This window comes from Hypanus sabinus, chromosome 20 (assembly GCF_030144855.1).
Source record: "Hypanus sabinus isolate sHypSab1 chromosome 20, sHypSab1.hap1, whole genome shotgun sequence".
NCBI lineage: Eukaryota > Metazoa > Chordata > Chondrichthyes > Myliobatiformes > Dasyatidae > Hypanus > Hypanus sabinus.
This window is the reverse complement of record NC_082725.1, coordinates 66,860,492-66,884,678: the sequence shown is the minus strand read 5'-3', so window position 1 is coordinate 66,884,678 and position 24,187 is coordinate 66,860,492. Positions and strand designations below refer to the sequence as shown.

At 42.6% G+C, this 24,187-nt stretch overlaps 1 protein-coding gene across 4 annotated transcripts in view; it reads right to left on the bottom strand.

Annotated features, from left to right (window-relative positions):
* cdcp1b (CUB domain containing protein 1b) overlaps positions 1-24,187 on the bottom strand; it is a 101,762-nt gene that overhangs the window by 49,787 nt on the left and 27,788 nt on the right. For all 4 annotated transcript variants that reach the window (XR_009507127.1, XM_059945687.1, XM_059945688.1 and 1 more), the window contains exons 2-4: positions 16,746-16,958; positions 15,238-15,585; positions 1,817-2,149 (exon numbers count right to left, since the gene is read on the bottom strand). Coding sequence is in view for 3 of the 4 variants with exons in the window: in XM_059945687.1 (XP_059801670.1) it covers positions 1,817-2,149; positions 15,238-15,585; positions 16,746-16,958 (894 nt within the window). In the remaining variant the exon portion in view is untranslated. The remainder of the gene's footprint in view (positions 1-1,816; positions 2,150-15,237; positions 15,586-16,745; positions 16,959-24,187) is intronic.

Genomic DNA, 24,187 nt, shown 5'->3' with positions numbered 1-24,187 from the left:
TTATGATGAGGGAACCTACAGGGTGGGCAGACAGTTACTTATTATAACTTCATAGTCGTTTTAAAGCTGAATGTTGGCTTATGGTGGTATGTAAACAACTGAGAATTCTCTCAGCAGATGGAAAGGCCTGCACTTTAGCATGAGATATTCCAGGTTGGGAGATAAATAACTTTCAACGATTAGAGTTCTTGCGTCGGACATTGTTAACACGGATGCAGAAACCTCCACCTAATTTCTTACTGGAATCTTGCGTTCTGTCAGCCTGGTAGGCTGTACAGCCTGTTAGCTCATTAGCTGTGCCGGCTACATTATGATCCAGCCAGGTTTCAGTGAAGAACATTCCACAGCAGTCTAGCAAATTCCTTTGCGTGGCAAGTCTCAGTCACATTTCATTCATTTTATTAGTGATTAATCGGATGTTTGCAAGGGAGTGGGTCAGTAACCTTGGCATTATCATTTCAGGGGATCTGTCCTGTGCCAAGCACTTGAGTGCCATTACAAAGAAGACATGGAAGAACATCTCAAACTTTGTTTGTGAGGATTCTGCATATCATCTAAAACTTCAACAAAAATAGATGCACAATGGAGAGCAAACTGACTGGTCGCATATGCCCTATATGGAAATGTCAATGCCCTTGAACAGGAAGGTATAGGCCAGTCCATCACTGGTCAAGCCCTCCCCACCATGGAACACATTTACAAGGAGAACAACATCCATCATCAAGGACCCTCACCATTGAGGCCATGCTCCCTCACTGCCATCGGGAAGGATGTACAGAAGCCTTAAGTTCCATTCTATCAGGATCATGAACATCTATTACCCCTCAAATATCAGGCTCCTGAACCAGAGGGGGTATCTTCTGTCACCCCAACATTGAACTGATTCCACAACCTATGGATTCACTTTCAAGGACTCTATAACCTATATTCTCATTATATATTATTTAATATTACAATTTTGTTTTCTCTTTTTTATCTGTACAATTTATTGTCTTTTACACATGATTTGTTTGTCCCTCTTTTGTGCCCTTTTTCATTGATTCTATTGTGTTTCTTTGTACTTACTGTGAATGCCCATAAGAAAATGATTCTCGGTAGTATATGGTGATATATATACATACACACACACACACTTTGAATTTTGAACTTTGCTTGGCCATTCTGGAGAAGATGCACATGGTTTTACATGTTGAGTGGTCTACAAAAGGAAGGAGAGGGGCAGACAAGAAATGACAACAGACACCATCCATTCTAACAGACAGGGGCCCCATCCCTAAAAGATGCTAGACCCCTTCCTGAAGGACAGTAGTGACCATAGAGTTTGAGACAAAACTGAATATTGCCAATTCAGGGTCCTGGACTGTAGGAAATGTAGGACCCAAATTAAGCTAAGAATGGTGTGGGATTTAAGATCAAGCAGTTTATTAATAAACGTGAGGTCAAGATTACTGGATGCTGTTCAATCCCATATGGATCTTGAAGGTCTTTTGGGGAAGAGAATATGCCACCTTAGTAGGTTTGACCTGCTCCTGACCCCAGATACACAGGGTAGTTAACTGCATTGTTAGAGCCATATAGTTCATGGGGAATGAGGCAACAATGCCAAGATTCTGGGGAATGATCGGGTAACAGAGTCCTCCTGTAGCTCCATCAGTATTGATGTAGCTTTATCTTCCAGAAGCTAGTAAAGGAGCCAACTTTAAACTCTCTACTGAAGATGGTATCTGTCCCAGGCCAGTTCAGCTAGTGGGCTCCCACTATCACTGCACAAATCTGTTCAAAGGAGTTTCACCATTGGAAATGAAACAATACTCACCCCCATGGTCAGTAAAGACCTCAACTTTAAAGTGCAATGTCAGTCCAGTGGCACTTGAACTATCCATGTCACAGTTCTGCAAAGTCAGCATGAATTTTTTGTGAAATTGGTTTAACTTCTTGCTGAGCACAGATGGGCCAAAAAACCAGCCTGCCTCCCTTTTCACACAGCTGGGGAAGGTGGAGCTCTCCACTGTAACGTTGGCATGGTGGTTGGAAGGTACAGCGAAGGTCCATGTCATTAGTTCATCATTTGGAAAACCCTGGGGCCAGTTGGCTGACATGAAGTGTACTGAAGAACTTGGCTGTAGTACCACATCAACAACACTGAACCCTGGAACAAAAAGGAATGGCATGTAACTATTGGTACCAGGAAGGAGTTTGACTGCCCACATCCACCACTCCTGAGCTAGGCCTACATCTATAAGGCACAATGAATCTTCATAATTTCTTCTACACTACCTTCCAATGCCAAGATTTTTACAAAGGAGGCAGGCACATGGGGACACCACCACCTGTGGATATAAGACAACAAGACATAAGAGCAGAATTAGGCTGTTAGACCCATCAAGTCTGCTCCATTATTGAAATATGGCTGATCCTTTTATACCCACCCTCCTCAGCCCCACTCCCCAACCTTCTCCCTATGTCCAATCAAGAACCTATCAATCTCTGCCTTAAATACACCCAATGACCTGGCCTCCACAGCTGCCTGTGGTAACAAATACCACAAATTCACCACCCTCTGGCTAAAGAAATTTCTCCGCATTTCTGTTGGACATCCCTCTATACTGAGGCTGGGGTCTCTTGTCCTAGACTCCCCCACCATAGAAAACAACCTTTCCACATCAACTCTGTCTAGGCCTTTCAACTTTCAAAAGGTTTCAATGAAATTCTCCCTCATCCTTCTAAATTCCAGCAAGTACAGACCCAGAGCTATCAAATGCTTCTCATATTATAACCCTTTCAATCCTGGAATCATCCTTGTGAACCTCCTCTGAACCCTCTCCAATGTCAGCACATCTTTTCTTAAATGAGGAGCTCAAAACTGTTCACAATACTCGAGGTGAGGCCTCACCAGGGCCTTATAAAGCCTCAGCATCACATCCCTGCTCTTGTACTCTAGACCTCTTGAAATTAATGCTAACTTGGCATGTGCCTTCTTCACCACCGACTCAACTTGTAAGTTAACCTTTAGGGTGTTCTGCACAAGGACTCACAAGTCCCTTTGCATCTCAGATTTTTGGATTTTTCTCCCTGCTTAGAAAATAGTCTGCACATTTATTTCTACTACCAAAATACACGAGCATGTATTTTCTAACAATGTATTTCAGTTGCCACTTTCTTACCCTTTCTCCTAATCTGCCTAACCTCTTCTGTAGCCTACCTGTTTCCACAACACTACCTCCTCCTCCACCAGACTTTACATCATCTGCAAACTTGGCAACAAAGCCATCATTCCATCATCTAAATCACTGATATACAGCATAAAAAGTATTGCCTAACACCACTAGTCACTGGCAGCCAACCAGAAAAAAGTTCCTTTATTCCCACTCGCTAGCTCCTGCCAATCAGCCAATGCTGTAATCATGCCAGTAACTTTCGTGTAATATCACAGGCTCTGAACTTGGTAAGCAGTCTCATGTGTGGCACTTTGCCAAAGGCTTTCTGACGGTCCAAAACTAGAACATCCACTGCAACCCCTTTATCTACCATATTTGTAATCTCCACAAATATTTCCAACAAGCAAGATTTTCCCTTAAGGAAACCATGCTGACTTTGTCCTATCTTCGTCTATGTCATCAAGTACTCCATAATCTCATTCTTAACAATTGACTCCAACATTTTTCTAAACACTGAGGTCAGGCTAAATAGTCTATAAATTCAATTCCTTTTTGCTATCTTCTTCCTTTCTTAAAGAGTGGAGTGATATTTGCAATTTTCCAGTCCTCTGACACTATGCCAGAATCCAATGATTTTTGGAAGATCATTAGTAATGCTCCCACAATCTCTACTGCTACCTCTTTCACAACCTAGGGTGCAGTTCATCTGGTCCGGGTGATTTACGTACCCTTAGGTCTTTCAGTTTTTTGAGCATCTTCTCCCTCTAATAACAACTGTACTAACTTCTCTTCCCTCACAGCAACATTTGGCACATTGCTAGTGGCTTCCACAGTAAAGACTGATGTAAAATACTCACTTTGTTCATCTTGTCCCGTTATTATTTTTCCAGCCTCATCTTCTAGAGGTCTTATATAGATTCTCATCTTTCTTCTATTTCTTACGTAGTTGAAGAAGCTTTTACAATCCACTTTGATACTGTTTGCCAGTTTGCTTTCATATTTCATCTTCTCCTTTCTAATGATTCTTTTAGTTGCTCTTAGTAGATTTTAAAAGATTTCCAGTCCTCCATCTTCCCGCTAATTTTTGCTTTGTTGTATGCCCTCTCTTTTGCTTTTACATTAGCTTTGTAAAACCCTTGTCAGCCGTGGCTGTACTAATTTGCCATTTGAATATTTTTTATTTTTAGATTACATCTCTCCTGCACCTTCCTCATTTTTCCCAGAAACCCACACCATTGCTGCTCTGCTGTCATCCCTGCCAGTGGTTCCTTGCAATTTCCTTGGCCAACTCCTCTCCTATACCTCTGTAATTTCCTTTACTCTACTGAAATTCTGCTGTGTCAGACTGTACTGTCTCCTGATCAAATTTCAAGTTAACTCCCAAGAGTTCTTTTACCTTAAGCTCCCTAATCACCTCAAGTTCATTACACAACACCTAATCCAATATAGCTGATCCCCTAGTAGGCGCAATGACAAACTGCTCTCAAAAGCCATCTTGTAGGCATTCAATCAACTCTCTCTCTTGAAATCCATTATCAACCAGATTTTCCCAATTGACTTGCATGTTGAAATCTGCCATGACTATTATAACAGTGCCCTTCTGACACACCTTTTCTATTTCCCATTGTAATCTGTGGTCTACATCCCAGCTACTGTTGGGAGGTCTGTATATAACTGCCATCAGGGCCCTTTTACCCCTGCAGCTTCTTAATTCAACCCACAAGGATTCAACACCTTCCAATCCTATGTCACATCTTTCTACTGATTTGACGCCATTCTTTACCTGCAGAGTCAACCCACCCCCTCTGCCTACCTTATTATCCCTCCGATACATGTAACCTTGGACATTCACTCCCAACTACAACCATCTTTCAGACACAATTCAGTGATGGCCACAACATCATACTTGGCAATCTGTAATTGTGCAACAAGAACATCCACCTTATTTCTTATACTCTGTGCATTGAGATATAACACATCGAGTAATGTGTTTGCTTTCCTTTTTGATCCTGCATCTGTAATGCACTGGTACTCACTCACTTTTATTTTGGGCTGCTGGTGTGAGCACACAGACCCAAGTTCTTTGAGCACAGAGCTCGGAAAAAGTGACGCAACAGACTTTTAACACCATAAATCAGTGAGTTGCTTTGTTAAGTCTCCCCTCTCCCTGTGAAATGGAGACACCTCTTTTTCTCTTATTAGGGAGAGAGAGCCTGTGGTATGTTGAATTACCGGGTGAACGAGTAGTCTTTGGGGCACTGCAAGTCTGTGTCTTTATTGATACTTTCCTGCATGCTTGAGTACTCAGTGGGGGTGGGGGGTGCCGATCCTTTTTTGCTGGTGGGAGGGGTAGTCGTTGCTTTCCTGCTGCTTATGCATGTGAGGGGGAGCTGGGGGGGGGCCTTTGGGGTTCTAACATTTAACTGTCATTAATCCTCTGGGGCACTCCTCTGTTTTCGTGGATGGTTGCGAAGAAAAAGAATTTCAGGATATATATTGTATACATTTCTCTGACATTAAATGTACCCACTGAAACCTATGGAAATCTATAGCAGGCTGCCATCATCTGCCTGCTCTTCCTAACAGCCTGACTGCATGCTGTCTTTGCTTTTTTAAACATCTGTCCGATCCTGTGTCTCTTCACCCTGGTTTCCACCCTGCTGCCAAATTAGTTTAAACCCTCCCCAACAGCTCTAACAAACCTGCCCAGGGAAATATTGGTCCCTCTTGGGTTTAGGTGCAACCTGTCACTCTCGTATAGGTTATACCTCCCCCAGAAGAGATCCCAACGATCCAAGAATCTGAAGTCCTGCCCCCTGCACCAGTTTCTCAGCCGTGCATTAATTTGCTAAATAATACTGTTTCTACCCTTTCTGGTGCGTGGCAGGGGCAGCAATCCTGAAATTACCACCCTGGAGGTCCTGCTTCTCAGATTTCTGCCTAGTTATCTAAATTCTCTTTTTAAGACCTTTTCCTTTCTACGCCATTGGTGCCAATATGTACCAAGACATCTGGCTGCTCTTCCTCCCCCTTCAAATTGCAGTGGACGCGATCTGAGACATCCCTGGCCCTGGCACCTGGTATTCTTCCAACTAACTCACCACTCTGGTGGAAAAATCTCATGGTCTAAATCCTGCAGCCTCAGAACCTTTTACAACCCTGAATATTTCAAGCAAACTACTTTGTGTCATCTGCAGCAAAAGCTACAACACCACACCATCCCTAACCACGCCACTTCATCCCTGATGATATAATATCAATGCCAGTCAGAACTCACCTTCACTGACCATATCACAGAGACAGTAGGACACTGAAGAGTGCAGCAGAACAGTGGGATCTGGGAATACAGATCTATAATTCCATGAAAGTGGTGTCATAGGTAGATAGGGTCATAAAGAGAGCTTTTGGCTCATTGGCCTTCATATATCAAAGTATTGAGTACAGAAGATGGGATGTTATGTTGATGTTATACAAGATGTTGATGAAACCAATTTTGGAACATTATGTAGAGTTCTGATCACCTACCTCTAGGAAAAATATCAATAAGTTTGAAAAAGTACAGAGAAAATTTACAAGTGCTGTGAATGAAGGATCTGAGTTATTGGGAAAGGTTGAATAGGTTAGGACATTATTTCCTGGAGCAGAGGAGAATGAGGCGAGGTTTTGGAGAAAGGGTAAATGCAAACAGGCTTTTTTTCCCAACTAAAGTTGTGTGAGACCAGAACTAGAGATCATAAATTAAGGGTGAAAGGTGAAATATTTAAGGGGACCCTGAGGGGGAGCTTCTTCACTCTGAGGATGACGTGAGTGTGGAACAAGCTGCCAGCAAAGCTGGTGAATGCAGGTTCAGTTGCAACATTTAAGAGGAGTTTGGATAAGTACTTGGATGGTTGGGTTATGGAGTGCAATAGTCCAGATGCAGGCTGATGGAAGGAGGGAGAATAACAGTTTCAGCATGGACTACATGGACCTAGGGGCCTGTTTCTGTGTCTATGACTCTGTGACCACAACATCACTGACCACTTCTGGGAGGTTTGATAATGCTACTCAGGAAGGTTTAAATTAGTTTTGCAGGGGTCTGGAAACCAGAGCCCCAGGTCAGTAAGTGAAGGATTAGACAAGAAGGTTGATGTCAGGGAAAGTATTGGTAGGCAAAATTGAAATAACAGGTATGATGGATCGGATAGTTTGAAGAGTATACATTTTAATGCTAGGAGAATTATGGGTAAAGGTGTGGCCATTACAGAAACTTGGCTGAGAGAGTGGAAGGAACAGGTGATTAATGAACCAAGTCTTTCGAGGTTTTAGAAAAGATAGAGAAAGAGGCATAAGTGGGGTGGGGGGGGGGGGGGGAAGAGAGTTGCACTATTAATCAGGGACAGTATCACAGCCATTACGGATGGCTCAGGCACTGTCTATTTGGGTGGAACTCAGGAATAGAGAGGGTGATGGGATTGCACTACACACTCCTCAATAGTCACTGGGACATTGAGCAACAGATATGTAAACAAATTAAGGAAATGCATAAAAATAATAGAGTTGTTGTCATGAAGGAATTTCAATTTCCCCAATATAAAATGGGATCTTCTTAGTGCAAGGAGTTTAGATGGGGCAGAATTTGTTATGTGTATCCAGGAAGGCTTCTTAAATCAATATGTGGGCGGTCCAACAAGAGGAGAGGCTGTACCGGACTTGGTGTTCGGTAATGAGCCTGGCCAAGTGACTGAACAGTTAGCAGTTAGGGAGCAGTGACCAGAACTTCTTAACTTTTAGAATAGCTATAGATAAGGATAGATATGGTTCTTGCGGAAGAGTTTTAAATTGGAGTAGGGCAAATTATGGGAGTATTAAGCAGGAACTAAGAAGAATTAATGGGGGAAAACCTTTTTTCTTGCAAGTCCACATCAGATATGTGGAGGGTGTTTAATAATCAATTGCAGAGAATACAGGAAAGGTATGTTCCTGTTAGAAGGAAGGATGGAGATGGAAAGATTAGTGGACCTTGGATGTTCAAAGTGGTGATGAATTTATTCAAGAAGAAAAAGGAAATATATGTAAAGCTTCAGAAGTTATTATCAAACAATACCAAGTATAAAAAATCTAGAAAAGAACGAAAGAACAGAATTAGGAAAGCCAGCAGGGGCCACGAAAAGTCCTTGGTAAGTAGGATTAAGGTGAATCCCAAGGCATTTTATACATACATCAAGAGCAAGAGGATGACTAGAAAGCAGGTAGGACTACTCAGGGATAAAGAGAGAACATTAGCTTGTATGCGGAGAACGTGAGTGTGGTGTTTAATAACTACATTGTTTCAGTATTTACCAAGGAGAAGGACATAGAGGACCAGGAGGCCAAGGCTAACTGCATAAATATGTTGGGGCATTTAGAGGTCAAGGAGGAGGAAGTGTAGGGCCTCCTAATTAGTATGGAGGTCGATAAGTCTCCAGGACCTGATGGGATTTACCCCAGGTTATTGAAGGAAGCAAGAAAGAAGATTGCTGAGGCCTTGTCCAGTATTTTTATGTCTCTTCTAGGCATAGGCAAGGACCCAGAGAACTGGTGAATGGCTAATGATGTAGCTCTAATTAAGAAGGGAAGAAGGGAATCTCCTGGGATCTACAGACTAATGAGTCTCATGTCAGTCATAGGGAAATTGTTGGAAGACATGCTTAGGAACAAGATACAAAAGCATTTGGAAACCCATGGCATTATTAAGGAGAACCAGAATGGCTTTCTGCTGGGCAGGTCAAGTCTTACCAACTTGATTGAGTTTTTTGCGATAAGGTGACAAGAGAGATTGATGAAGATAGGGCAGTGGATGTTACCAACATGGATTTTAATATGCCATTTGTGGAACTCCCTCATGGGAGGCTAATCCAGAAGATTAAGATACATGGGGTCCGCAGCACATTGGCTGTTTGGATTCAGAACTGGCTTGTGCATAGAAAACAGAGGGTAATGGTTGAAACAATTTATTTGAACTGGACACCTGTAATTAATGGTGTTCTATAGGGATATGGGCTGGGACTTCTGCTCTTTGTGATGTATATAAATGACCTGGGTGAAAAGATAGATGGGTGGGTTAAGATGTGAGGAAGATGGAGGGATATGGACATTGTGTAGGTAGGAGTGAATACTTTTTGAGGGTTTTTGATAACTTTTTTGCTGTTTCAGCACAACATTGTGGGCCAAAAGGCTTGTTCCTGTGCTGTACTGTTCCAAGTTCTATCATCCCTTTACCACACCTCATCACTGACCACCCACAATGGAGGAGCCAGCAGAGAGAAGTAGTTCTCATTGGCTAAATGAGAGGCATAGTGAAAAAGCAAGTGGCTTGGCCATTTTTGCAGTGACCAGGGTCAGGACAGAGGTATTTGAAAATACGTACACGACGCTGGAAGAACTCAGCAGGTCAGGCAGCATCCATGAGAAAAGAGTAACCAACGTTTCGGGCCGAGACCCTTCATCAGGAATCTGATACCCAATTCTCGGCCCGAAACGTTGGCTACTCTTTTCTCATGGATGCTGCCTGACCTGCTGAGTACTTCCAGCATCGTGTATGTATTCTTTGATCCACAGTAACTGCAGTTGTTATTTTGTGTTTAGAGGTATTTGAGAGTTTGGCCCGTCAAGAAGAGTGACAATTAAAAACCGGTAAGGTCGGTTACTTCAAGCTTTTTGCATTTTGAAGCAGACAGTCTGGTGATCAGGACAGTGGTGTGTTCCTCATGGAGCATGTGGGAAATCAGGCAGTGTCCCTGAGGTTCACACCCATGGGAGGTGTGCCCAGCTGCAACTCCTGAGGCTCTGGCTCAAGGACAGGAGATAAAACTGCATGTATCTACGATCTTCTAGGATGTTGAGAGCATCACAAACATGAGCTTTACTGAGATGGTTACTTCAAAGATAGTTGAGTGAACACCAGGAAGATCAAAGGGTGTGTATAGACCATAGAATGTGCAAGAGTGCAACACTGGCAGACCCTTTGGCCATAATGTTGTGCCAAACTAAGTAAACTAGCAAGTAAATGCCTATCTCGTTACTTCTGCATATACAGTATTTATACCCCTCTCTTCTCTGCACATTAAGAGCCTCATAAACTCCTCTATTGTGTTTGCCTCCACAACCATTCAGACAGTGCTTTCCAGACAACCACCAGATTTTGCCTTTAAAAAAAAACTTGCCCCGTACATCCCCTTTGAAAATACTGTCACTCACCTTAAATGCATGCCCTCTAGAATTAGATCGATATTTAAATCCTGGGGAAAAGTTACCAGTCGTCAACTCCATCTATACCTCTCATAATCCTGTAAGTTTCTATCAGGATTCTCCTTAGTCTATGCTGTTCCAGAGAAAACAATCCAATTTTGGCAAACCTCTCTCCACAGAACATGCTCCCTAATCCTAGTAAACCTCTTCCACACCCTCTCCAAACCCTCAACATCCTTCCTATAATGGGCCGACGAGAATTCAATGCAGTACTCTCGATGCAGCCTATCCAGACTTTTATAAAGCTGCAACATACTGAGTCTTGAACTCAGTGCCTCGACCAATGAAGGCAGCATGCATATGGCTTCTTTACTACTCTTTCAACCTGCCAGCCACTTCCAGGGATGTATGGATATGGCACTCCTCTGGACATTAATATTGTTAAGCTTCTTGCCATTAGCGATGCCACATCCCTTTACTTTGCATCTCTCAAAGTGCTGCACCTCACACTTTACCGGATTAGACTCCATCTGCCATTTCTCTGCCCATAACTGTTCTGCATCCTATAGTATCCTTCGGCAATTTATATACTATCTAGAGCACCACTCATCTTTACATTGTCTCAGAACTTACTAAGCGACTTCTGCACTTTCAATTAGGTCAATTAAGTCAGTTGGCAGAGAATGGAAGAATCTCTTGTGGCCAATCCTTTTAAAATATTTATGTTGTTTTGATACTGTCAGGGTGATGACTGTTGAGGAGAAGGCAGCTGTAGCCAAGAACATGGCACAGCAACTGTGCATAGTGAGGAAGGGCGAAGACACCAGGACTATAGTGATAAAGGACTCAATAGTTTGGAGGGGGAATAAAGATTAGAAGATCAGTAGCCTCAAATGGGAATTCAGGATGGTGTGTTGTCACCCTGGTGATAAGGTCAGGGATGTCTCAGAGTGGCCATAAGGGGGAGGGTGAGCAGTCATAAGTGTACGTTGGCATTAATGACACAGGTAGAAAGGGGGGTGAGGTTCTGAGGAATGGACACAGGGAGTTAAGGAAGAGGTTAAGAAGCATGATCTCCAGGGCAGTAATCTCTGAATTGCTAACTGTGCCACTCACCAATAAGGTAACAACAGAAGAATATGGCAAATGGGTGCATCACAGAACAAAAATGGTTCCGGGGGCTGAGGTTCAGATTTATGGACTATTGGGCCTCTTCTGGGGCAATGATGGCCTTTACAAGACAGACAGGTGCTCCTAAATAGGAAGGGGACCAATATCCGAGAAGGCAGATTTGCTTATGCTCCTAAGGTTCTTTTAAACTGGAGTGTCATGGGATGGGACTGTAGGCAGGATAGTGATAGAGAAGACACTAAAACAAATTAAACAGGTAGCAGGACTATGAGTGAGGAAAGTTGGTTGGATTAAATTGCAATTTCTTCAATCAAGCAGTCTGACAGGTAAGGCAGATGAACATAAGGCATAGATAGGTACCGTATGTTGATTTGTAATATTACGGAAACATGGCTGAGGGAAGGGTAGGTGGAGAAGCATAACGTTCCAGGATAAAGGTGCTCAAGGCAGAAATGAATAATATATCACAGTGCAATAAAGGGTATTACAGAGGCATGAGAGAGGAGCTTGCCCAGGTGGATCAGAGAAAGATACTGGCAGGGATTACAGCAGAGCAGAGATGGCTGAAGATCTTGGGAATAGTGCAGGATAGATATGTCCACAGAGGCAGAAGTTATCAGATAGCAGGAGTAGGCACCATGGCTGACAAGGGAAGTTAAGGACTACATAAAAGCCAAGGAAAAGGCATGTAAAGTAGCAAAAATGAGTGGGAAGTTGGATGATTGAGAAACATAAAATCCAACAAAAGACAACTAAAAAGCTGTAAGAAGGGGAAAGATTAAATGTGAAAGCAGACTAGCCAATAATATAAAGCAGGACACCTTTTTTTATTATATAAAGAGTAAAAGGAAGGTGAGAGTTGATATTGGACCACTGAAAAATGATGCTGGTGAGGTAGTATTAGGGGACAAAGAAATGGCATATGAACTTAATGAGTACTGTGCATCAGTCTCCACTGTGGAAGACACTAGCAGTGTGCCAGAGGTCTGTGAGTGATGGGGAGTGTCATTACTATTACAAAGGAAAAAGAGCTGAGCAAACTCAAAGGTCTTAAGGTGGTCAAGTCACCTGGGCCAGATGGACTACATCCCAGAGTCCTGAGAGAGGTTGCTGAAGAGATAGTGGATGCATTGGTCATGAACTTTCAAGAATCACTTGATTCTGGCATGGTCCCGGAGGACTGGAAGATTGCAAATGTCACTCCACTCTTTAAGAAGAGAGAAAGGCAAAAGATAGGAAATTATAGACCAGGTAGCCTAACCTCAATGATTGGGAAAGTGTTGGTAGTCTATTATTAAGGATGAGGTTTTGGGGTACTTGGAGACTAAAGATGAAATAAGTCAAAGTAGGCATGGTTTCTATAAAGGAATCTCTTGCCTGTCAAGTCTGTTAGTGTTCTTTGAGGAAGTATAAAGCAAGGTGGACAAAGGAGAGGCAGTGGATGTCACTTACTTGGATTTTCAGAAGTCATTTGATGAGGTGCCACACGAGGCTGTTTAGCAAAATAAAATCCTATGGCATTGCAGGAAAGGTACTGGCATCAATAAAGGAATGGCTGACAGCCAGGTGGCAGCGATGGGAAATAAGAGGGGCCTTTTCTGGTTGGCTGCCAGTGACTAGTGGTGTTCCTCAGGGGGTCACTATTGGGACAGCTACCTTTCACGTTATCAATGATTAAGATTTGATGGTTTTGTTGCAAAGTTTGAGGATGATACAAAGATAAGTGGAGGGGTAGGTAGTGCTGAGGAAGCAATGCGATTGCAGCATGACTAAGACGAACTGGAAGAATGGGCAAAAAGGTGGCAGGTGGAATACAATGTTGGGAAAGATAAAATAATACATTTTGGTAAAGAGAACAATCGTATTGACTATTATCTAAATGGGGAGAAGGTTCAAATATCAGAGGTACAGAGGGAGTCCTCGTGCAAGACCCTCAGAAGGTCAATTTACAGGTTGAATCTGTGGTAAAGAAAGCAAATGCAATGTTGGCATTTATTTCAAGGGGAAATTAAATACTAAAGCAAGGATATAATGCTGAGCTTTTATAAGACACTAGTCAGGTCATACTTGGACTATTGTCAACAGCTTTGGACCCCATATCTCAGAAAGGATGTGTTGTCATTGGAGAGAGTCCAGAGGAGATTCAAGAGGATGATTGTGGAAATGAATGGGTTAACTTATGAAGAGTGTTTGGCAGCTTTGGGTCTGTACACACTGGAATTTAGAATCATATGGGAGGATCTCATTGAAACCTATTAACTGCTGAAAGGACTAGATAGGGTTTCCTACGGTGGAGGTATCTAGATCTAAAGGGCATAATTCAAAACTGAGGGATAACCCTTTAAAACAGAGGTAAGGAGGAATTTTTTAGCCAGAGTGTAGTAAGTCTGTAGAATGCTCTGCCACAGACTATGGTGGAGATCAAGTCTGTGCGTATATTTAAGGTGGAAGCTATTCGTTTCCTAATCAGTCAGGGCATCAAAGGATATGGAGAGAAGGCAAATGTACAGGATTGAGTGGGATCAAGATCATCCATGATAGAATGGCAGAGCAGACTCGATGGGCTGAATGGCCCAATTCTGCTCCTATGTCTTATGGTCTGAAGAAAAAGGAGTGAAGAGAGGATGAGGAGTTGTTTTTTTGATAACAAGGAATACTATTACTGCAGGATCAGCTGGTAAGGCTTTATGGATAGAGCTCAGAAACAGGAAGGGGATGATTACCCTTTTGGAATTGTGATATAGATCCCCAAGTAGTCTTTGGGAATGAAAGGAACAAATTTGCAGGGAGACTGCAGAGAGTTTAAGAATAAAGATGTCATATTACAAGACTTTAACTTGCCTAACATTGACTGGGATTGCCAAAGTGCTAAAGGTCTAGATGAGGTGGAATTTATCCAGTGTATTCAGGAAAACTTCCTCAGGCAGCATATAGAAGGACCTACCAGGGAAAGGACAAAGCTTCATCTCTCCTGGGAAGGGCAAGTGACTGAGGTAATAGTAAGGAGGCATTTTAGGGCTAGTGACAATATTTCCATTAGTTTTACAATATTTATGCAAGGAGCAGAACTGGATCATGTGTTTGACTACTGAATTGGGGCAAGTTAAATTTAGACAAGAGGTTGCAGTGGTTGATATGGGCCTGGATACTTGCAGGTAAAGGGGCATCTAGCAAATGGGAGGTTTTTAAAAAGGTAAGATAGCTAGATTTCAAGAACTCAATATTCCTGTTAAAGTAAAAGGCAAAGCTGCTGGGTGTGGGAACCCTAGATATTGTAATTTTAATCAAGAAAAAGGAGGCTTGGCTCAGATATGGGCAGTTGGGATCAAGTGAGTCAATGGAGTTACAGAGGGTGATGTATACTCAAGAAGGAAATTAGGAGAGCTTAGAGGGGCATGAGATAGTTTTTGGCAGAGAAAATAGTTTTTTTTTAAAGTATAGAAAGGGGAAAAGAGTGACCAGGGAGAAAATAGAGCCTCTCAAAGAATAAAATGGAAATCAGTAAGGGAGCCATTAGAGATGGACAAAAATCTCAATGCTTATTTCTTTTCTGCTTTTACCATAGTGTATGATATGAAGACGGTCAAATTAACTCTCCATTTCCCTCCAAGACTCTATTAAAATAGACAGGAAGGCTCACCAGCTTGGAAGGAACAGGAAGAAACAGACAGACAGACAATAAAACCAGAAAGACTTGTTATAAAACTTATTTCAAGGTGTAAAAGCAATATGTACGTACTTTTTATAGGTGATAAAAAATAAAGTTCAAATCCTGGATCATCAATCATTGTGGACCAAGGAACCTCAAGGGCTATCAGTGTTCTGCCTTGAATCTTCAGATTGTAAATAGTCCCATTCTTACAAAAGGTACCAACAAGTACTTCCTTTTTATCGTCAAATCTGACATGTCCTTTAATTGTGTACTTCACCAAGTCTGGACAATGGCCAGAGTCCATCTGTTGCAGGCGATTCTGAGGAAAGCTCATCCCCACACCAACGTTGTAAGGCACATTGATGGCCCAGATGTATGTAGTGTTCAACCTCGGGAGATTTTGAGGTAGAAGATCTTCGAGGTCATCAGCTTCAGCTGTTACAAGAAAAAGTAAACACTCAGCTTTGGAAATGACAGGCTCATTTTTATCTAAACTGTATGACGGAAGGTGGGAGAGGTGAAGGAGAATATAACTATTGATTTCCACCCTCACCTCTGTAGATCTGCAGACTCAAACCAGAACAAACTTTTCCTAGATTTGCAGCAAAAACTTTTCTGCAAAGCTTCACAAATACAGGTAACCAAAAACTTAGAGCTGGGTTTTAAGTAATATTTAAAGGATGAGGGTGAGGTGGAGGACTTATGTTGAGAATTCCAGAGCTTGCAGTCTTGGCTGCCCATGATAGAAGATTTTAAAAATGTTAACTTAATGTTGTCCTAACTCCGCCATGGGTGGTCCCAAGCCCATTTGAGAAAGGTGGAGGGTTGGCATTGAGCCGTAAAAAAATAGTGCTTGCTAAAGAAATGCCAACAGAAGCTCCAAAGACCTCATCCCTGGGAGAAGAACGATACACCAAGAGGATGGGCTACACCCAGGAAAACTTGAAAGACTGACTCAGGAGAGAGGACTTGGGCAAGCTGCTGTCAGTGGCCGATGTTCCATAGGGGTGACAGGCTTAAGAAGAAGAAGAAAGGTCAGCACTTGGGAAATGGACAGAATTTGGAGGTGGAAAGAGATTGCAGAGATGCGACCTACCCATCCTAGTGACCACTGATTGGCAAGACACTCCAAAGACACAGATTTTTCCTCTGAAGGAGCATTTCCAGCATCTTTAGTCTTTTTTTATTTTAAATAGTGCAAGTGATTTGTGAAGAAATGTTTTCTAATTGCAATAGTTTAGATGATGTGATTAATGAAAACAGTTTTTACCAGGCCTTTCTTGAAATTTTTGATCAAAATATCCCTTGAGTGTATACATTTCAGAGAATACAATCCTGGGTTGTTTAATCTTCTGTAATTTAACACTGGTTCCATATATGATTACTTTTGGCAAATCTATGTTTCCTTGCTCCTGGTCAAAATTTCATCCTTGTTAGCTGACCCCAGTACTACAGGGGGTGGACCTTTAATTACTTTTTGTGCTGTTCCATGGCATTTGAAGGATCTAATGATGTTAGGTCTCCTTGGGTATCTCGCAACACTGTGCTCCATTAGAAGCTGACATTAACTGTCATTGAACATATCTCATCCTCACCAATATCTTTCTTAACTTCCATGATGAAGTGGTGCTCGGGATCACTGCAGGTGAACTTGAAGAACAGGGTGTCTCCTGGAAGGATCTGATACTCTGAATAACAATCCCCTTCCCCGGTACACATTTGGCATTCAGTAAGGCTCAGGTTGCCTGTTGCTTGTCTGATGTTGATTGTCACACCTTGGTCAGCAGTGACTGAAATCATTCCAGCACCTGTTCAGAAAATCAGACCCAAACAGTTAGTTTCCTTAAGATAAAGGTAACAGTGCTTCAGTGTTGACAGAGGTTCTATACATTAGACAGAATATGTTCTACTCTCCGTTATGCTAAAAAATTGGCAACTTGCAGTTACATGGCATTGTTATTTGAAAATTTTGACCAAATATATTTTATAAGAGCCAAGTCAAACAAAAAGAGCAGAAGACATTAGCAGAGACATTTTAAGATGCACCTTAAAGGAGTGAAGGGAGATAGACGGGCTTAGTCACACAGCACAGAAAGAATCCCTTCGGCCCACTATCTCCATGTTGACCATCAAGTAGCATTCTTTACTAATCCAATAGATCAACATTGTTTCTGTAGACCCCTCTGCTTTGATGATTTGTGCATATCTTAGTATTTCTTCAAAGTTGTGAGAGTCTCCACCCTTCAGGCAGTATATTCCATGTTCCAACCATCCGCTAGATGATAGTTACCCCAAAGAATCTCTTCTGCTCATCTTAAACCAAGGCTAGGCGTAAAAATATGTGTCCCTCGTAACTTTGTACACTCAATCAGGTCACTCCTTTGCTGCCACTCCAAAAAAACAAAGCTGGCCTCTTCAGGGGCAAAACAGAAAGGCAATGCCCCAGCAAACCCCTTCTGTATCCTCTCCTGTTTCTTTATCCTTCATATTGAGTGATGACCATAACTGCATGCAGTACTTCATGGTGTGACCTTACCAATGTTTATAAAGTTACAACATACGTGTGTCACCTGTAAATTCACTAAATCATTAATGTATGTGATAAACATTAAGGGTCTTGGCATTGATCCCGGTGGCAGACCACTAGTCACAGGCTTCCAATCAGAAAAGCTTCCATGCCCATCACCTCTATCTTCGATCATCAGGCCAACGTGCCAACTCGTTCTGGATATCATCCACTGCGACAAGAACCAAGGCAGCCATTTGCACTTGTTTTATTTTCCTTTAGCTACCTCAGATCCACTCATCATGCATCAGGGCAATTTACAACAATCTTTCAGAAGTGGAAGGAAATCAGATTTTCCTGGGGAAACCCACCAGTCTCTACACAGATGGGACCCTGCTGTCCAGTCCAAGTGGCTATGCTATTAGAAGTGGGAAAAGCAAGAAGCAACCACCTGGTCCCTTGCACTTGTCAAGATGGCTGATCTTCTATCTCAGTGCCACCTTCTGGATTATCCACTGGTTATTCTAATATTCAAAAAATTACTAATCTCTTGTTTTGAATTAACACAATTAATTGAACTTCAACAGACTTCTAGGCCATGGAATTTTAAAGATTCATCACCTTGCTGTTTCTTTGCACCGCAGATCCAGGACAAAACTATTTGTTTAACTGACATCCCCCCCTCACCACCACCACCTTAAGCACTCTCCCTCTCATCCATTGGTCCCATGGCTGGTGAATGCACTGCTTGCAAAATTCACTGCGCTGCTTCAACCAGGCTCTTCCCCATCAAGAAGGACAGGACAGCAAGTGCAGGATTCCCCTCTGAGTCACACATTGTCCTAACCTGGCAAACTGTTGCTGGTCCTTCATCATCACTGAGTCTAAACCCTGGAACACCCTTTCCAACAGAACCTGCACTAGAAGGACCGCAGTGGTTCACCCTCGCCTTCTCTCAAACAGTTAAGGTTGGACAATAAATGCTGGGCAGGTCAATTGCACCTGGAACATGAAAAACAGGATTACAAGTGATCCTGGAGAATGGAGAAACAGGAGGTGAACCAGCCTCAATAATCTGTTAATTTTTGAATTTACATGCAGGATGTTCCACCACAGAGGGTTTTCCTACTATAGGAAGAAAATTATTAAATTGCAGAATGAAGTTTAGTAACATCTTCCCTATAATGGAGGATGCAGAAATGATTTACAAGGATGCTTACACAGAGAGCAGTGGGTGCGTAGAACTCCTTGCCAGGTTGGTAGTAGAGGCAGATACATAAGGAGCATTAAGAAACTCTTAGATAGGCACATAGATGATAGAAAAACAGAGGGCTACATTGGTGGGAAGGGTTAGATTGATCTTAGATTAGAACAAAAGGTTGGCACAACATTAAGGACCAAAGGACCACATTACCACTGTGTTGGAATGTATTTTCTATGTTCAATGTAATAGGTTGGTGTTTTCTGCTTTCAGTGGGAAAACAGCTTAGTAAACAGGAACCAAAACTAGCAGGTTTCTCAGCCGGACACTGACTGTACCCACTCCGAGCACATCACACAACCCTGACATACTCTGCCCATCTCAGCCGGACACTGACTGTACCCACTCCGAGCACATCACACAACCCTGACATACTCTGCCCATCCTAACTGTACGCACACTACCTTATTGAGAGAAAAAGCCTACCATGTTTCAAACCTGTTCTGCTGGCATAAAAGGGAGATAGGCTGGAGTAGCCATTTTAAAAGAGGTTTGGTTTGAGTCTTAGCTGTGGTGTTTGAAGTCAAAGTGCTGTTCACCTCTGGTTGCTCTATAAAAAGAAATACATGGACACTTTGGAAAGGATGATTAGAAAGGAATGTGTAGTGAGTAGAGGTTGGACAAATGAGGGCTGTTTACTCTTGAGGGGATACCTGATATACGTGTATAAGACTGTGAGAGGCTGTTAATATTTGCTCCCTAGCTTTGAACTGTAATACTAGAGAGCATGCATTTAAGTTTGTGGGTGTAAGTTCAAAAGAGATGTGTAGAGCAAGTTCTTCTATACAGAGAGTGGGAGATGCCTGGAATGCCATTGGAGGTGGTGGAGGCAAGTGTGAAAGAGGCTCTAAAGAGGCTCAGAGAATGGTGGGCTATTCACATCAGTGCACAGAATGGGTGAATTGGTAAAGGGAACCCGTTCAGCTGATACAATATCCACATCCTTCTTATCCTTTTTAAATTGAAGCAAGAGAAGCCATTTTTTTTTTACTGATCGGGGAAAAGAGGTTAGACTGCAAAGGGATGTGACATAGCACGCCAAAGGTTTGAAAAAAAGACTGCCATATACAGCATCCATCGTCGTAGCAGACTGAGTCAGAGTGGAACGGCTTTGGCTCAACAGGTTTCGGTGTGAACAGACAAGTTCCAGTAAGTTTTGTTTCGTTTGTTTAGAGTAGAGAGAATTCCAGGCAGGTTGTTGGAATGCTCCTCATACAGAATGTCTGAAGTCAGGGAGACCTCCAGTGTCAATAGTTAGAGGTACAGACAGGAGGTTCTGTGGTTGTGACAGAGACTCCCGGATGGTTTGTTGCCTCCCGGGTGCCAGGGTCAGGGAGGTCTCTGATCACGTGCACAGCATTCTGAAATGGGAGGGTGTGCAGCCAGATGTCATGGTACACATCGGTATCAGTGATGTAGGAGGAAAGAGTGAGGAGTCCCTGAAGAGGGAGTATAGCGAGCTTGGTAGGAAGTTAAAAAGCAGGACCTCGAGGGTGGTAATCTCAGGATTGCTGCCTGTGCCACGTGCCAGTCAGGGTAAGAATAGGGTGCTCTGGAGGATGAAGACGTGGCTGAGGAACTGGTGTAGGGGGCAGGGTTTCAGATTTCAGGATCATTAGGACCTCTTCTGGGGCAGGTGGGACCTGTACAAGTGAGACGGGTTACACCTGAACTACAAGGGGACCAATATCCTTGCAGGGAGGTTTGTTAGTGCTATTGGGGCAGTGTTTAAACTAGATTTGCAGGGGGATGGGAACCAGAATGACAGAGCAGATATGGAGCAGGGGTGAAAATAAATGATGTTAAAGTTTCATGCAAAGTCACAAATAGAAGGGTTTTGTGTGGTGGTAATAATCTTCTGAGGTGTATCTATTTCAATGGAAGGAGTATTGTGGGGGAGGCTGACGAGCTGAGGGTGTGGATTGACACATGGAATTATGACATTATAGCCATTACTAAAACTTGGCTACAGGAGGGTCAGGACTGGCAGCTCAATGTTCCAGGGTTCTGATGTTTCAGACGTGATAGGGGCAGAGGGATGTAGGGTGGGGGGTGGGGGTGGCATTGCTAGTCAGGGAAAATATTACAGCAGTGCTCAGGCAGGACAGATTAGAGGGCTTGTCTACTGAGGCCATATGGGTGGAGCTGAGAAACAGGAAAGGTATGACCACATTAACAGGGTTGTATTATAGACCACCCAATAGTCAGCAAGAATTGGAGGAGCAAATCTGCAGAGAGATAGCAGACAACTGCAGGAAATATAAAGTTGTGATAGTAGGGGATTTTAATTTTCCACATATTGATTGGGACTCCCATACTGTTAAAGGTCTAAATGGGTTAGAGTTTGTAAAATGTGTTCAGGAAAGTTTTCTAAATCAATATATAGAGGTATCAACTAGAGAGGATGCAATATTAGATCTCCTATTAGGAAATGAGTTAGGACAAGTGACGGAAGTGTGTGTAGGGGAACACTTTGGTTCCAGTGATCATAACACCATTAGTTTCAGCTTGATCATGGATAAAGATAGATCTGGTCCTCGGGTTCAGGTTCTGAACTGGAAAAAGGCCAAATTTGAAGAAATGAGAAAGGATCTAAAATGCGTGGATTGGGACAGGTTGTTCTCTGGCCAGGATGTGATTGGTGTGTGGGAGGCCTTCAAAGGAGAAATTTTGAGAGTGCAGAGTTTGTATGTTCCTGTCAGGGTTAAAGGCAAAGTGAATGAGAATAAGGAACCTCGGTTCTCTAGGGATATTGGAACTCTGATAAAGAAGAAGAGAGAGATGTATAACATGTATAGGAAACAGGGAACAAATAAGGTGCTCCAGGAGTATAAAAATGCAAAAAAATACTTAAGAAATCAGGAGGGCTAAAAGAAGACATGACGTAGCTTTGGCAGTCAAGGTAAAGGATAATCTAAAGAGATTCTACAAGTATATTAAGAGTTAAAGGATATTAAGGGATAAAATTAGTCCTCGTGATGATCAGAGTGGTCGGCTATGTATGGAACCAAAAGAAATGAGGAGATCTTAGATGGGTTTTTTGCATCTGTATTTATGAAGGAAACTGGCATGGAGCCAACGGAAATAAGGCAAACAAGTTGTGAGGTCATGGAACCTATACAGATTGAAGAGGAGGAAGTGCTTGCTATCTTGAGGTAAATCAGAGTAGATAAATCCCCAACACCTGACAGAGTATTCCTTGGGACCTTGAAGGAGACTAGTTTTGAAATTGCAGGGGCCCTGGCAGAAATATTTAAAATGTTGGTATCTACGGGTGAGGTGCCGGAGGATTGGAGGATAGCTCATGATCTAGGAATAATGGTGCGTAGTTCCCTGAAGGTGGAATCTCACGTGGATAGGGTGGTGAAGAAAGCGTTTTGTATGCTGGCCTTTATAAATCAGAGCATTGAGTATAGGAGTTGGGATATAATGTTAAAATTGTACAAGGCATTGGTAAGGCCAAATTTGGAGTATTGTGTACAGTTCTGGTCACTGAATGATAGGAAACATGTCAACAAAATAGAGAGAGTACAGAGGAGATTTACTAGAATGGTACCTGGGTTTCAGCACCTAAGTTACAGGGAAAGATTGAACAAGTTAGGTCTTTATTCTTTGGAGCGTAGAAGGTTGAGGGGGGACTTGACAGAGGTATTTAAAATTATGAGGGGGATAGATAGAGTTGATGTGGATAGGCTTTTTCCATTGAGAGTAGGGGAGATTCAAACAAGAGGATATGAGTTGAGAGTTAGGGGGCAAAAGTTTAGGGGTAACATGAAGGGGAATTTCTTTACTCAGAGAGTGGTAGCTGTGTGGAACGAGCTTCCAGTAGAAGTGGTAGAGGCAGGTTTGATATTGTCATTTAAAGTAAAATTGGATAGGTACATGGACAGGAAAGGAATGGAGTGTTATGGGCTGAGTGCAGGTCAGTGGGGCTAGGTGAGAGTAAGCGTTCAGCATGGACTAGAAGGACCGAGATGGCCTGTTTCCGTGCTGTAATTCTTATATGGCTATATGTTGTTCTATTGTTTAAAAAAGGCTCTAAAATTAATCCGGGAAATTATAGGCCGGTACGTTTGACATTGGTAGTAGGTAAATTATTGAAAGGAGTACTAAGAGATAGGATCTACAAGTCTTTAGATAGACAGGGATTTATTAGGGAGAGTCAACATGGCTTTGTGCGTGGTAGGTCATTTTTAACAAATCTATTAGAGATTTTTGAGAAGGTTACCAGGAAAGTGGATGAAGAGAAGGCAGTGGATGTTGTCTACATGGACTTCAGTAAAGCCTTTGACAAGGTCCTGCACGGGAGGTTAGTTAGGAAGATTCAGTCGCTAGGTATACATGGTGAGGTAGTAAATTGGATTAGACATTGGCTCAATGGGAGAAGCCAGAGAGTGGAAGTGGAGGATTGCTTCTCTGAATGGAGGCCTGTGACTAGTGGTGTGCCACAGGGATCAGTGCTGGGTCCATTGTTATTTGTCATCTGTATCAATGATCTGGATGATAATATGGTAAATTGGATCAGCAAATTTGCTGATGACACAAAAATTGGAGGTGTCATCGACAGTGAGGAAGGTTTTCAAAGCTTGCAGAGGGATTTGGACCAGCTGGACAAATGGGCTGAAAAATGGCAGATGGAGTTTAATACAGACAAGTGTGAGATATTGCACTTTGGAAGGACAAACCAAGGTAGAACATACAAGGTAAAGATTGAGGGGGGATCTTATTGAAACGTATAAAATTCTAAAGGGATTGGACAGGCTAGATGCAAGAAGATTATTTCCGATGTTGGGGAAGTCCAGAACAAGGGGTCACAGTTTAAGGATAAAGGGGAAGCCTTTTAGGACCGAGATGAGGAAGAATTTCTTCACACAGAGAGTGCTGAATCTTTGGAATTCTCTGCCACAGGAAACAGTTGAGGCCGGTTCATTGGCTATATTTAAGAGGAAGTTAGATATGGCCCCTGTGTCTAAAGGTATCAGGGGGTATGGAGAGAAAGCAGGTACAGGGTTCTGAGTTGGATGATCAGCCATGATCATACTGAATGGCGGTGCAGGCTTGAAGGGCCGAATGGCCTACTCCTGCACCTATTTTCTATGTTTCTATGTAAATGGTAGGGCACTGAGGAGTGCAGTAGAACAGAGGGATCTGGGAGTACAGATGCAAAATTCCCTAAAAGTGGCGTCACAGGTAGATAGGGTCGTAAAGAGTGCTTTTGGTATATTGGCCTTTATAAATCAAAGTATTGAGTATAAGAGTTGGAATGTTAT